This window comes from Gymnoscopelus microlampas (assembly GCF_963454915.1).
Source record: "Gymnoscopelus microlampas genome assembly, chromosome: 13".
NCBI lineage: Eukaryota > Metazoa > Chordata > Actinopteri > Myctophiformes > Myctophidae > Gymnoscopelus > Gymnoscopelus microlampas.
In genome coordinates, this window is record NC_139950.1 from 50,181,534 (window position 1) to 50,196,910 (window position 15,377).

The window sequence follows — 15,377 nt, forward strand, 5'->3', positions numbered from 1 at the left end:
GGGGGTGTAGTGCCCAGGATCACTTAGCAAATTGGCACCGGGTGTAAAAAAAAGGGTTACAAAATCGTGGGATAAAAATTATTAGGCATGATGTAACTCCAAAGGTGGGCAAGAAATAAAAAATAATTGCTCCATTGATTAGAAATGTATAATTAAAAATATGCTCCTCATTGACTTACATTGTAAACAGTACTGGGTTTGGTGATGTTCTATATTGTCTGAATCAGCTTTGTTTGTGTTCGTTTACATGCTAAAAGAGTGACTTTGAGAGCTGTTTGACCGTATAATGTAAGTCAATGAGGAGCATATTTTGAATTATCAATTTCTAAACAACGGAACAATTATTTTTGATTTCTTGTCCACCTTTAGAGTTACATCATGGCAAGGTAACTACACAACCCAAACCTCTACCAAAGTGGTCTTGCCCTTTAAGTTGTTAAAGGGGAATGAAACCTAGGCTGATCTTGTGCCAGTTTGGGTTAAAAAAAACATGGCAGGTTATTAGTAAGCACTAGCAGTGCAGCTGCAGCTAATTTAATAAATAATGTGTTTGTGCGCCCAGAGCCATGACGTGTGCCAATGTACAGCAGAGACAGTAGTCAACATAAATCTAAACACACCCACTATCAGGGTCCCCACACATTTTTAGCAATGAATTTCCAAAACTTTTCCAAAACTTTTCCAGAATATTTAGCCCAAATTCCAGGCCTATAAAACAATCATTCAGCGCAATAATGTGTCTCTTACTCCTATGTACAATGCCCAAAGATAGGCAGTGTAGCAAAAATAAAGCATAGAATATAAAATAGTACAATTTCATTCAACATTTCGTGCAAAATTAGGGCATAGTGACCCTGCGAGCGAAAATAGGAGGGGTGGACGACGTCGTTGCACGGTTCGTTGTCACTCACGGTAGGTCAGGACGGTCTCATTCAAAAACATGTATTTTAATGAGATTTCATCGCCCGCTCGCTTCGCGTCACGTCACATCGCTGGCAGTGCGGATGGGGTGTTACACAGCCCGTTCCGCAAAAAAACGACTTATGTTACATATTTCGTGTAATGTTATACATGTTTATGAAAATGTTTTGTATTAAAAAAAATCAATAGCCAAAAACAATGCATAGCCAAATATTTTTCCAGGACCCTTGATAAATTCCAAACCTTTTCCAGTACTGGATATATTTTTTTTTAATTTCAAAATATTTCCAGGAATTTCATGACCGTGGGGACCCTGCACTATCAATTTGATTAGCTGCTACATTGCTTACATCATTGGTTCTCAAAGTGGGGTCCGGGGACCCCCAGGGGTACTTGGGGGGGGGGGTTCCAGGGGGTCCCCGGCAAAATGTGTTAATATAGCGTCACAATAATTTTAACCTTTTATACTTTGGCTATTCAAAAATAGCAGATCTACAAGCTCATAGCGCGGCACCGAGTGCCGCGCTATGAGCTTGTATATCTGCTATTTTTGAAAAATCGTGTGCAAACCTTGGGATATATATATATATTTTTTAAGACAACATTTTTAACTCAAATATTTGCCTCTGGCGTCCCTGGAGCAAAATATTTGAGATGGGGGTCCGTGGCCAAATTCATCTCATTTTGGGGGTCCTTGACATGAAAAAGGTTGAGAACCACTGGCTTACATTACAGTGCAATATAAGGTCAGTCTTTATGTAGCCATGTTTTTACATGCTGTAGTTTTGAACCTGAACCAGAACGAACTACAAAATCAGACTAGGGTTTCATCATCTTAGTATTACACGCTCACAAGATCACGTCAAGACAAGGACGGCTGAACTATTGTTTATTGCCTGTTTTTTCCTTACAAACACTGCACTATCATGCAGGAGAGAATCGCCACGAATCCACTCAGTGGCCACTGCTGGCGCTATGAAGCATTTGATCCAGCGGTCTACAGTGCCATCTAGTGCTCAAACAGAGCACTAACAGTCTCATATAGTAGTCTATATACTTTGACCAAGAGATACATAAATACATTTTTATGTTAAACAGACGGTTAGGGACCATCCACAGAGTGTAGACACTGATTCGACAAGCGTGTTCAAATTACGCACGCGGTCATTCTGTCAATATTTTTTCAGCCGATATGGTGACATTCAACAGTCACTGGCAAATATTTGCCAAATATTAGAGTGTCTGTCTCTCTCTCTCTCACACACACACACACACACACACACACACACACACACACACACACACACACACACACACACACTCTTCCAGGGCGTACTGTACGTTTACATTGCAGAGTGTTCATGAGCACACCTGCACCATCACACACGATGAATACAGAGTCCATATGAGGCTTCTTCTTCTTCTTCTTCTTCTTCTGCTCCTCAGGATCTCCTCTTGTTCTTCTGCACTTTCTTTCCGGCGCGCGCCCCCTTCTGGGCGCCCCTCACCATGCCCTTGAACTGCCCCTGCAGTTTGGCTCGTTTCCTGTGCACGCACGCGCACGCGCACACACACACACACACACACACACACACACACACACACACACACACACACACACACACACACACACACACAAGAATAAGCTCTCTACAGCCGATCTACAAGCTAGTATATCTGCTATTTTCACATTTGCATTTGAAATTAAATAAAAATGTTACTTTTCAGGATTCCAATTCAAAAATAGCAAAAAAAAAAAAACAGGATTCCAATTCAAAAATAGCAAAAAAAAAAAAACAGGATTCCAATTCAAAAATAGCAAAAATAGCAGATCTGCTATTTTTGCTACTTTTGTGTGACAGAATGGTGAAAAAAGTTAAAATACAGAGAGACAGTATATGCAATGTGGCCCTCTGGAGTGCGTGTGGAAATATAGTGGCCCTCTCCATCATCAAAGTTGCATCACCCCTGACGTAGTGCATTAATACATTTTCGAAAAAACATAAAAAGTTGACATTATGGCGATGCAAGGTTTCTGCACGACGGCAACTACATCAAACCCTGGTCAGCACACTGTACCTGCGGTTGAGCGTGTCCTTCTTCAGAGGGATGTACGCGTACGGGTCGACCCGCCCGCTCTTCTTCACGTCTCCTTTCCCCTTCTGAAAGACGCCCGAGGAGAGAACACACTTAAAACTGTGTCTTTTATTCTAATGAATAAAATGTTACTTTAATCACATCTGTATGGTTAGAGTATGTAAATGCAATATAACTCTCTCTACTCTTCCATTGAGACATTTACACCCTGGTGTCAGGTAGGAAGTATTACAATATCAAGTAGTACAATATCTCCTGCTGCCTAACCCATTAAGACCGGGAACGCATCTGTGTCATTTTAAGATTTCTTTGGCTATATAAAAATAGCAGATCTACAAGCTCATAGCGCGGCACCGAGTGCCGCGCTATGAGCTTGTACATCTGCTATTTAAAAAGAAATCTTGAATATGTGTGCACATCTTTAGTTTGAATATATATATATACTTTTTTAAAGCGAATTTGTTGCTATATTATCAATGGTTTTCAAACTTATTTCATGTCAAGGACCCCCAAAATAATATGCATTTGTCCACAGACCCCCTCCCATCTAAAAATATTGTTCCAGGGACCAGCAAAGATTTGAGTTAAAAATGTATATAAAAGATTTGCAAAAATGTTCACGATTTTTCTAAAAAATAGCAGATCTACAAGCTCGTAGCGCGGCACTCGGTGCCGCGCTACGAGCTTGTAGATCTGCTATTTTTGAATAGCCAAAGAAATGACACACATACGTTCCCTTCCCGGCCTTAAAGGGAGTAGGAGTTCCGTCTGAGCTCACTGGTAGACATGTTGTCTCCAACACGGACATCAATCTCAGGGATTGCAGCTTTAAACTCAGTTCATCCTCCAGCGCACTGCGGTGTCAACTCGCCAACAAGCAGAGATATTTGCCGAAAAAAACAAACCGGCGCAAATAGCCTTCAACCTCACAACGCATTGTGAGCTTGTAGATCTGCTATTTGAGCTATATATCTTTTTTTTAAATGCTTGAAAGAAATAATGTTTTTTATCGTTACGATAGTGTATTGTATACAATATCCATAAGAAGTATGATTTTGCCCATATTGCCTAGTGTGTGTGTGTGTGTGTGTGTGTGTGTGTGTGTGTGTGTGTGTGTGTGTGTGTGTGTGTGTGAATTGAATTGAATTGATTGTGTGTGCGCGTCACCTTAGACTTGTAATCTGCTCCAGAGTCTCGGCCGGAGCCTCCCAGGGGTCTGTGGATGCCTTTGCCCCCCGCTGTGTAAAGGACAAGACAGCGTGAGGACCGGCTGGTTTAACACTAACTAACCCACCATCACTAGCAGACAAACAAGTCAAACAGTATTATTGTTGTTGTTGTTGTTAGGTTTCTTTAGGCAGAACCATCATACCCGAATATTTAAGCGGAGGTCCAACATCCATGTCATCGTCATCGAAGTCGCCATCTTTGAACTTCCTCTTCTGGATCTTTTTCTGAGGGGAATAAAAAAGAAGGGGGGCAGAGGAGGAGTAATATTAATAAGTATTAAGCACCATTGAAACGTCTAATATGAGTTGCAAGTCCACATAATAACATGATTCATATGAATAAGTACTCACACTCTTGACCCCCGCCTCACCCAGGATATCTTTCATTTCTGCCTCGTCATCTGTTGGAGGGAACAGTCAATGTCACACATTAACCCATTAAGACCTGAGGCCGATACTAATGTCTTCTAAACCATTGGTTCTCAAAGTGGGGTCCGGGGACCCCCAGGGGTACTTGAGGGGGTCCCCAGCTAAATGATGGACAGGGACCAAATGGACCCTTATGGGTCTGTAACTCTGAGAGTGTACAAATGGAACCAAATGGACCCTAACGGGTCCATTTGGTTCCATTTATACACTCTCAGAGTTACATTAACATTGATTTTACAATATGAATTGGGGTCCCAGAGCCATTTAATGGGGGTCCGTAGCCTAATGCATGTCAAACTGGGGGTCCTTGAAATTAAAATGGTTGAAAATCACTGCTAGAGCCGTAACAATCTTCTATTATGGGGGTCCCTGGCTTATCTTTTCAAATGGGGGTCCGCGGGCTAATAAGTGTCTATTTGGGGGTCCTTGGCACGAAAAAGTTTGAGAAACACTGTTCTAAACGGTGTTCTGAAACACTGTGTTGCTATAATATCAGTGGTGCTCAAACATTTTCGTGTCAAGGACCCCCAAAATTGTCTCCGTCGGTAGGTCAGTATGTCCTGATAACACCCAATGAATGGTCTGATAAATGGCGGGTAGGTCAGTATGTCGCCTACTCGCCCATTCAATGGTCTGATAAAACGTGAAAATCTCCCATTCAATGCATTGATAGCATCCGAATGGGGTGGTGTCTTTGAGTCTCTTACCGGAAAGACACCCTCAAATTATTGGCTTAGGAATGCAACAAAAAAAAATAAAAATCATGAATTCAAGGCTTCATGGTGTGTAATTGATGGGAAATATGTAATTTTTTGGGTGAACTATTCCTTTAAGCCAAGTCCCAATCTGCAATTTGTGAAACAGCATGAATATTGTAATTAAAACGATTGGCACAAATGGACAATGTGTAAAATGATGATGTTTAGCTATTATAATTCTAAACCCTACTGTTCTACATAATAATAATAGCTCAGATTTATATAGCGCTTTTCTAAGTCGCTTTACATAAAGAAAAGGAAGGAACCAACTTTATTAATTGGAAAAACAATAAAAGATAAGTGCTAGATTAAAACAACTAACCAGCTTTTTTGCAGATTGTACAAGAATAAGTCAGAATGCACCAGACAGACGGCTGCACCGCGCCGTCATTCTTCTCACCTTTATTCTTCTCACCTTTATTCTTGTCATCCTCGTCGTCCTCGTTGATGATCAGCCGTCCGTCCGCTGACATCTTGAAGCCGTGCTGAACCTTGGCGTTCTTCTTCCCCGCCGGGTTGGTGGCTGAGGACACCATAATCATCACGTTAACCATCACATGACTGAATGTTCATTGCAGTGACAACGCTCAGGCTTGGCGGATCAACATGCCCGGTTACAACAACAACAACACAGTCCAGATCAGGGGTCTTCAACAGGGGGTCCGGGACCCCTACGGGGTCCTCAGAGTTACTACAGGGGGTCCGCCAAATCTTTGTGTGATATGATTCTTTTTAACCTTAACCACTTGAACCCTAGCATCCCTTTTCTGAGGCGAACTTTAGCCCAAAATAGCAGATCTACAAGCTCACAACGCCTCGCGCTGCGAGGCGTTGTGGGCTTGTAGATCGGCTATTTTTGGCAAAGAGCTATAGGTGTAGAGGGAAAAAAGAGCAGACCAAGTAAACAAAAAAAGTTGAATCTGAAACAAATGTGATGTTGAGAGGAATTTGTTGATAAGTTGTCGTGTCATGACAAACAGAATAACTATTCAAAGTTGAAGATTGATTGATGGGTGGATGTCAGTATTGGTTGACATTGGATGGTTCATGCACATGTCATATTATATTTCACCACTATGAAACATAAATTGCATTCTGTTTAATGTTTTCCTTCCATATATTGTTAATTATGTACAATGTGACCGTCCGGAATGTGACGGGCTCTAAAAGGTTGCCGTAACGGTCTGAGCACCTAGGCTGGTAATCCAGCCTGACAGGGTGTGATGGGTTCGACTCCCGATCCCGACGACCTTTGCTGCGTGTCACCCCCCCCCCCCCCCATCTCTCTCCCCATTTCCTGTCAGTCTACTGTTCCTATCAATAAAGGCAGAAAAAGCCTTTAAGAATATATTTAAAAAAAAGGCATTTTACATTTATCTTGATTTGAAATGTACCACGAAGGTGGATTTTTACTCTCCCGAGTTAAATGAAAACAGAAGTTTACTGTATAGGAGACTCCATTACCCAGAACTCTGTGGGACGACTTGGGGTCCAGGAAGTTGAGTGGTTCGTCGGCCTCTCCTTCTTTCAGCCAGGCCTGACCCTTCGGCTGTTTGCCTGCTTTCTTCTTGCCCTTTTTCGCCTTCCCTTCAACATCTGACATGTCACTGTCTGACTCTGCCAGAATGTCCTCGATACTGACGAAGAGAGAGGACGAAGGAGACCAGAGTTAGGGAGGTGACAGAAAATGTACCATATGCACGCCATGTGGCGAACCATTATGCTCTGACTTCATACTCTGTGGTTTCTGTGTCTTGTGTGTTTTAGGTCGGTGGTTCTCAAACATTTCCATGTCAAGGACCCCCGTCAAACTTATATGCATTTGGCTGCGGACCCACATCTGAAAACATTTTGTGCCAGGGACATCTATAAGAGATTCGTTAACTTTTCGAAAATAACAAATCTACAAGCATCGACAAAGCGTCATATCGCAATTGTCACATTGTTAGCATTGTTCGAATAGCCAAAAAATGAAATGGGACATTAAGTGGTTAACCCATTAAGACCAGGAACGCATCTGTGTCATTTTAGATGTCTTTGGCTATTTTTTGAAAAAAAACTTCAAAACCTTTTTTTTTTAAATCTTTGAATATATATGGTATATATATTTAAAAGTGTGTAACTCAAATCTTTGTTTCTGGGGGTCCCTGGAACAACATATTTTGTCCGTGGCCAAATACATATAATTTCGGGTGGTCCTTGACATGAACATGTTTGAGCACCACTGATATAGAAACAATAGTTTTTCAGAAAACTGTTAGGATTTAGAAGACATTTAGTAGAATCAGCCTCACGTTAAACGAGGTTAAACTATTCCTCGGACCACGGCTTCAGGCAAAGGGACAGAGAACTAACCTCTGGGTCTTGGCTGTGGGCACGTCGTTGTCCTGGTCGCTCTCAGAGTCGTCCTGCTGTTCGGACGCCTGCTGGCGTCTCTTGGTTCGAGCCTCGTCCTTTCTGATGTTCACCAGCACCTTGTGGTGCTCTGCAGGCAGCATGTCCTTCACCAGCTCAAACCTGCATGACACACAAACAATGTACACACATATCACACACAAACAATGTACACACATATCACACACAGGGACGTCACCATCGTGAAATTATACTGACGATCGTCATGAATAATAACGTTGAGTTCTCAACCTCACTATCCCAAAACAGGCTGGTATCTGCATGATTGTATGCGGCCAACACCATTTTACACATTTGCTGATTAACCACTATTCTAAACTTCAACTATAGCAGATCTACAAGCTCACAACGTGAGTCACGTGATGTGTTGCGAGTTTGTAGATTATTTTCAAATGTTTTTGACTAGTTAGTCGAAAATTCCTATTACTATTACTTGACTACTAAATGTCTTTAGTTTTGAGGACAGCCCCACTCACCCAAACTTTCTGATCAACTTGGTGAAGATGGTCTTCAGTTTCATCCTGAAGTGTCTCCTGACGTCCTCCTTGATGTTTCCAATGCCCTCCATCTGACAGAGAGAGAGAGAGAGAGAGAGGACAGGGAAACCAATGGTCAGCTGATGAGCCACTCGGGACAGTCATTGACAATCACATAGATTGGGCTAAAACATCCCATCTAGTACAAGCTCACAGCTTTGAGAGCTTGTAGATCGGCCATTTACGCCGAAGAGATTTGGTGTAGATGGAGGGGGGGGGGAAAGGAGCGGACCAAGCACAGAGCCCTGAGGAACCCTGGTCAACAAAGTCGATCTAAGTAGCAGAATAGATCTAAAGTAACAAAGTAGATCTAAATAGCAGATCTACAAGCTCATAGCACGGCAACGAGTGCCGCGCTATGAGCTTGTAGATCTGCTATTTTTGAATAGCCAAAGAAATCTTAAAAATGACACAGATGCGTTCCCGGATGGAATGGGTTAATTGTATTGATTGAACCCGTGTCTCCGCTCTGCTGCGTAACGTACCAGGACGGTGACGTGTGAGGCCAGGGTCTTAGAGTCCATGATGAACAGGATGACCTTTAGGAAGCTCAGGGCGGCCTTGACCACCTCCCGGGTACGAGAGGTCATCAGCAGACACACGTTCTGCAGCAGCTGTTCCATGGAGCTGGCCTCGATGTTGTCTGGAGAACACACACACTCAAACCTTTATTTATTCTCCAAAGACATTGAGGTTGCCCTCATCTGCAGTGTCGTCGAGATACATCACAGTACAATTTCATTTTCATATCAATATTCACATCAATGATAAAACAAAACAGAAACATTCCCCTATCCTGTGAAACAACACAAGTTTAAAGGACAACTTTGTTTTTTTTACAACCAAGGTTTATATTTTAGCTTGTAATTAAAGTAAATAAAAGATGAGTGTTATTTTTTTTCATTTACTGCTTTCTATAGTTTTAGCAATTTTCCAAGTCATATTCTGCTGTGACATCCTGCATTTCCCCCATGAGGGATTAATAAAGTGTTCAATCAATCAAAAAGTCTAACAGTAGTGGTCTTACCTTTATACTCATAGACCAGGCGGGTCAGTGCTAAGATGGTGCAGGAGATCATGGTGACGGAGCCCGTCAGCCCCGCGTACAGCAACACCAAATACTGATCTACTGCATCTGAGACAAGAGACACATGTTAGCCTTCTGTATACATGATATACCCTTACATGTTTTATACATTATGACCTTCATGAACGACCCATCACTATTACGCACTAACAACTAAAGACATCATGCTGAAATGACTAACCGCCTCCATCACATTACGCTTTTCTTCTAACAACCCTTCCTCATTTACACTTCCCAAACTAGCCTAGGCCCACACACACACACACACACACACACACACACACACACACACACACACACACACACACACACACACACACAGCTGGGTAGTATATGGATATTATAATGATGTTGTGATATCAGACAGCAGCAATAAAGTTTCACATAAAATAAATAGTGAACATGGAAAACGTTACCTTTGGTATTACCACAGATGCGGACAAATGCTTTTCCTATTTCCACCAGCAGGGTGTAGGCATTCTTACGAGCTCCAACTGACACCTCCTTAGTACAGATAATCACCTGGAGGAGAACACACATCAGTTCAACCACTCAAAGAAGACATGCATCAGTTAGTTAGTTAGTTTATTTATTTCGGTCATGGTTTAGAAAAACAAACAGTTGAACATACAAATTATTTTCAGATCATTTTGGCCAAAAAGGTTTGGGCTGAAGCCAAAGCTTATTATGCTCACATTCAAATTAAATGAATTGTCACAAAAGAAAAGGAAACAAAAGAGTAATATAACCACACAAGCACTATTTTATACTTCGTTGTAAGACCGTTTCGCATGAAAACAACCACTCTACAAGCTAAAGTGGCTAAATACATGAACACAACTAGCATGACGACTGTGTGTGTGTCTGTAAGGATGTGTACGTACCTCTGGCAGCAGGTCCACGATGAAACCCTTGTGTTGCTCATCCAGATGTTTCACTATGTGGATCAGACACTTCAGTCTGGGCTGCAGAAAGCAAGAGAAAAGACACAATCAATCGTACAGGATTTTAAACCATTATCTGTATTAATGCCCAAAAAAAAAACTACATTCAAATCCAATTCTCTTTCTACAACCATCATGTGCTCTCTCTCACACTAGAACCAGCTTAACTCCACTGGTCTTTTGGGTTGTCCATTAGGCCATTTTGGGGCGATACCAAAAGTTTATGTGAAAAAACTGCTGACTTACACCATTCTCACGACCACTGTCACGACGGACCCCCTAATACTGCATGGAAGCTCTAGAATACAGCCAACCCTTTAAATTAGTCACTGTAAAGGTGAAAGGAATCAATATTGAGCAACTGCATGGCCTATTTCCTGCCTAAAATGTTATAAAAACAGAATTAGCACTAGCTTTAAAGGCAGACTAGGTAAGCCTAAATTTAAAAAATATGTATATATATATTTATTTTGCATTCTTTCCCTCCATCAGCCACTATATAATCATGCTGGTGTTTTCCTGCAGAAAACACATCCCCTCTGGCTGTATTTAGGTTTTGTTCCACCGTTTATGTTGACATTCATCCCTTTGCAGGGACTGAAAAGTCTGCGGGGGGAGAGGGGGTCCTAACAGGATCCTAAAACGAGGCGAGTCGAGCCATAGAAAAGCATCATAACGTTGTATGCACGGCGGTGGTCTTACCCTCTTTGCCGGTGAAGAGGCGTTCTTCAGGTTTGCCATCAGCATCCGTTTGAGTTTCTCCAGGTTGGTCACCACGAACGAGCGACACTCCTCCCTCTCCCCTCCACACATCTCCTCCAGCACGCGGTACGCCTTCTTCTGCATGCGGGGCTCCTTGGTCTGGACGCAGAGGCAAAAGGTCAAGCCATGCAACGCAATGCGGTGCCAAGGGGACAACGTCTTTATGTAGGATAACCTTTAAACAAACACCTGAAGACGATTCTACAAATGTATGTTTCTACATCAGTGGTGCTCAAGACTTTTTCATGTCAAAATGATGTATTTGGCCACGGACCCCCATCTCAAAATATTTTGTTCCAGGGACCCCCAGAAGCAAAGATTTGAGTTAATTATTTTGTTGCTTTAAAAGAAAATAAATATAATATATATTTAAAAAATATTTATATATATATATTTTATATTTTTCAAAGATTTGCACACATTTTCAAAAATAGCAGATCTACAAGCTCGTAGCGTACGAGCTTGTATATCTGCTATTTTTGCATAGCCAAAGTGTAAAATAATGCTTTTTACCTCAAATCAAAAAATGACAGATGCGTTCCAGGTCTTAATGAGTATGCAATGGAATTTGGGGGTTTTGGGTCAATTACAAAAATAAGCTCTGTAGCAAACAAATGTTTATGAGAGGAGATTACTGTTAGGACTTCTGAACCACATAGGCAATTACTATACATTTAAAAAAGCACAAGGCTTCAAATTTCACAACAGAGATTTTAACAGGTGTACATTTATGTTGTACAACACAACTCTCTTAGGCTTTAACCACAGACTGCAAAAACCTAAAACCCTACAGCAAAAACACAAGACAAGGTCTAATAATGGTGTGGCTTCCCTGAGGATCTCTAATGTCATGTTGATGATGTCATAATTGACTGTGTGTTCTGGTGTTTCTGTCATGATAACGATACGATACGATAATACTTTATTGTCAATTTGCACTGAAATTTGTCTTGCGACCCAAAAACAGCCATGTATGCAACATATAACAGTACACACATTTGACATGACACAAGAAAACAACAAAATACATACATAAAGACATGCAGAGACAAGAGCAATGTTCACCACTCAGCCTACCCCTGGCTTATAACTCCTGATTAAGCCTCAATGTTGTCTGATGGACAAAGGACCTCTTCAGTTTGACCTTATTGTATGTAGGAACACTGTATCTCCTTCCTGAAGGCAGCAACCTATATTCTCCATACAAAGCATGGCTAGTGTTTGAAGTGATATTCCTTGCCAACCTTATCATACTGTCATTATACGTAGTTGTATAGAGCCTCTGAAGTGGTTGTCCAACAATCTTTGAACAAATGTTCACAGCAGTTGTGACTTTAAAGCTACAGACAGACATCCATACCAGGTGGTACTACAGTACTGCAGGACACTCATAATAACAGAAGTGAAAAACAAAAGAAGAATCTGTCTACTAGCACCAAAAGATCTCAGACGGCGAAGGAAATAGACTCCTTGTTTTGTCTTCTTACCCACTGATTCAATCTGGTCTTTCCATGACAAAAGGTGGTCTATTACTACTCCTAGGTATGTATACGAACATACCTGGTTGATCTGTTCACTATGAATAGTAATGGGGGCTCTGTGTATCTCTAGTGGGGCACCAAAAACAATCTCTTCTGTCTTTTTTGTGTTAATGATAAGAGCGTTGTTATCACTCCACTCCACCACCTTATTTACTCTGTGTTGGTGCAGTCCAGGATCACTGGAACTATTTAGAATGTATTGGTCTGGCTTGTCAGTGCGACATTCAGACAGACATTTCTCAGTACTACAGCTGTCAGTATAAAGGGTGAACAGTACAGCTGAGCTTACACAACCCTGGGGAGCACCAACATTAGTGGTTAATGCTGAGGAGAGGGTTTTGTTCACTTTCACCCTCTGTACTCTGTTAGTAAGGAAGGAAGCATACCAGTGAATTAAGTATGGATTCAGTTCCAACTGTACCATCTGTATTCATGCAAGCCCTTTGTTTTCTGACTGCACCTGTTTCTCTGTGCTTTGCATTAATCACTTTGTAGCAAGACATTGTGTTGCAGGCCAGTGCTTTAACACGTTTCATATCAAGGTCCATTATTTATTTAACATTTGAGCCACTGTCCACCATTTGATAGATTTAGACTCTCAGACCAAAGACTTTTTTGTTATCGTTGGATAAGATTTCTGTCCACAATTCCATCCATGCTGTATTGATGTTGGTACCATAGGAGAGATAACAGGCAAACGATCAAAATAACAATTCCTTAATTAAGTAATGCACATGTTTAACAATAATTGAACTCTTGAGAGCGTAAAATGTAACCAAATGGACCCAGAGTTAAAGATCTATAAGGGTCCATTGGGTTACCAACTCTCCATCATTTAGCTGGGGACCACCTGGAACCCCCTCAAGGACCACATTGAGAACCACTGTGGCAAAAAGACAAAGGCGTGTGCACTCGTTTATTTTATCATTTCTTCTGGCAGTCAATTCCAAATGTAGCCTGATGCCCCTTTGACTAAAATAAAAGCTAATTTGACAAGGGGACCCACTGCAAACTAGCTTCCGGGTTTTAAGGCAACACACTGTAGAACTAACTCTCTAGCGTGCGTATCTACACATTTTTGGAAACTGTAGCTTGGAATGCGTCGTTATATACAGATATTTCGCTGGTTCTTACCTCCAGATAGGGCTTCATCAGCTCATAGGTACTAGACATGTTCTTACCTCCAGATAGGGCTTCATCAGCTCATAGGTACTGGACATGCTGGCCTCGTCTACACAGGGAGCCATGGCGATGATCAGGTCCATGACTGACAGGCTGAGAGAGAGAAGCAACGCATGGAAAGAGGAACCAAGGTTAGAACATTTTAAGAGAATGACCAAATCATTGATATATGACTGATGTATATCCTAAAACCTCATTTATACTTTGTGGTACGGTGGTGTCAGAAAACAGCAGATCTACATGATCACAAAGCGGCACTTCGCGATGTGTTGTGAGCTTGTAAATCTGCTATTTTCGGCATTGGGACAAACCATAAGTAAGGCGTTAAGCTGTTGTCCTACCGTGTGAACTCGGTGCTTCCTGTAGTGACCAGTCTCTCTGTAGCTTTCTGCAGGAAGGTACAGGTCATCTGAGGGGGAAAAGGGATCGTGTATTAATTTGACCACTGTTCCCAGCCATAGAGGACAGTGTGTGTGTGTGTGTGTGTGTGTGTGTGTGTGTGTGTGTGTGTGTGTGTGTGTGTGTGTGTGTGTGTGTGTGTGTGTATAACTGACCTGTGTGTCAGTGATGGTCAGGTAGACTCTAACAGTGTCTAGGACGGCCATCCTAGAGGAGTCAGCGGTCTCTCCTTCGGCAGGCTGCTGGCTGTACACGTTGAACAGGATGGGCAGGAAGTTCTTGGAGAAGCGGGCCACCTCAGCCTTCTCTTCCTCTGCAAACAGGAAGCACATGATGATGATGACAACACCTTCATTTAAGATACCTTCTCTTCCTCTGCAGACAGGAAGCACATGATGGTGATGATGACAACACCTTCATTGTCTCCGCCAGGCCGAAAGGCATGGCGAGAGAGTATGTTTTACCCCCTGTCCGTCCGTCCGTGTGTCCGTCCTGTCCTTGTCCTGTCCGTGTGTTAGCAGCTAATCTCCGGCACCGTTGGCCCGGTCGCTGTGAAACTGTGCACACACACACTCCCTCGATTGCCAAATTTATGCCCCAAATTTTTCACATAGGCCTGTTATAGCGTCACCAGGAGGCCGATTTGTGCAAAACCCATTTACTCCTACAGATTTTATCCAAACATCACGCAAATCGGTACACAGTATCTCTATAGTCATGTGATCAACACGGATCTGTCCGATATTTCAGATTCCATCCTGATTGGCTAAGGTTGGCTTCCAAAGTTTGCAGAATTGGTCTGTTTTGAACAAAATGTCTCAAATCATGAACACAGTGTGCGATTTCCGTGAAAACTTGCACGCACATTCCCACTAGGCCGAGGAAGAAATGCCACCATTTTCACATTGGCCTGTTACAGCGCCACCAGCAGGTCTAATGTACCAAAACACATTTGTTTTGCAACAAAATGCCTCAAATCATGAATGCGTGCACATTCCCACTAGCCCGAGGAAGAAATGGCACCCTTTTCACATTGGCCTATTATAGCGCCACCAGGTGGCCACAATAACCCTACCT

The 15,377-nt window shown here is 42.1% G+C and overlaps 1 protein-coding gene across 1 annotated transcript in view; it reads right to left on the reverse strand.

The window, feature by feature from the left end:
• Positions 1–1,794: 1,794 nt before the first annotated feature.
• rrp12 (ribosomal RNA processing 12 homolog) overlaps positions 1,795–15,377 on the reverse strand; it is a 39,384-nt gene continuing 25,801 nt past the window's right edge. The window contains exons 18-34 of the mRNA XM_084076965.1: positions 14,456–14,613; positions 14,243–14,310; positions 13,901–13,994; positions 11,119–11,277; positions 10,357–10,437; positions 9,889–9,994; positions 9,413–9,520; positions 8,871–9,028; positions 8,326–8,417; positions 7,790–7,951; positions 6,899–7,071; positions 5,850–5,957; positions 4,599–4,648; positions 4,391–4,472; positions 4,186–4,256; positions 3,001–3,083; positions 1,795–2,466 (exon numbers count right to left, since the gene is read on the reverse strand). Of these exons, the coding sequence (XP_083933091.1) occupies positions 2,364–2,466; positions 3,001–3,083; positions 4,186–4,256; positions 4,391–4,472; positions 4,599–4,648; positions 5,850–5,957; positions 6,899–7,071; positions 7,790–7,951; positions 8,326–8,417; positions 8,871–9,028; positions 9,413–9,520; positions 9,889–9,994; positions 10,357–10,437; positions 11,119–11,277; positions 13,901–13,994; positions 14,243–14,310; positions 14,456–14,613 (1,856 nt within the window). The 3' untranslated portion in view covers positions 1,795–2,363. The remainder of the gene's footprint in view (positions 2,467–3,000; positions 3,084–4,185; positions 4,257–4,390; positions 4,473–4,598; positions 4,649–5,849; positions 5,958–6,898; positions 7,072–7,789; positions 7,952–8,325; positions 8,418–8,870; positions 9,029–9,412; positions 9,521–9,888; positions 9,995–10,356; positions 10,438–11,118; positions 11,278–13,900; positions 13,995–14,242; positions 14,311–14,455; positions 14,614–15,377) is intronic.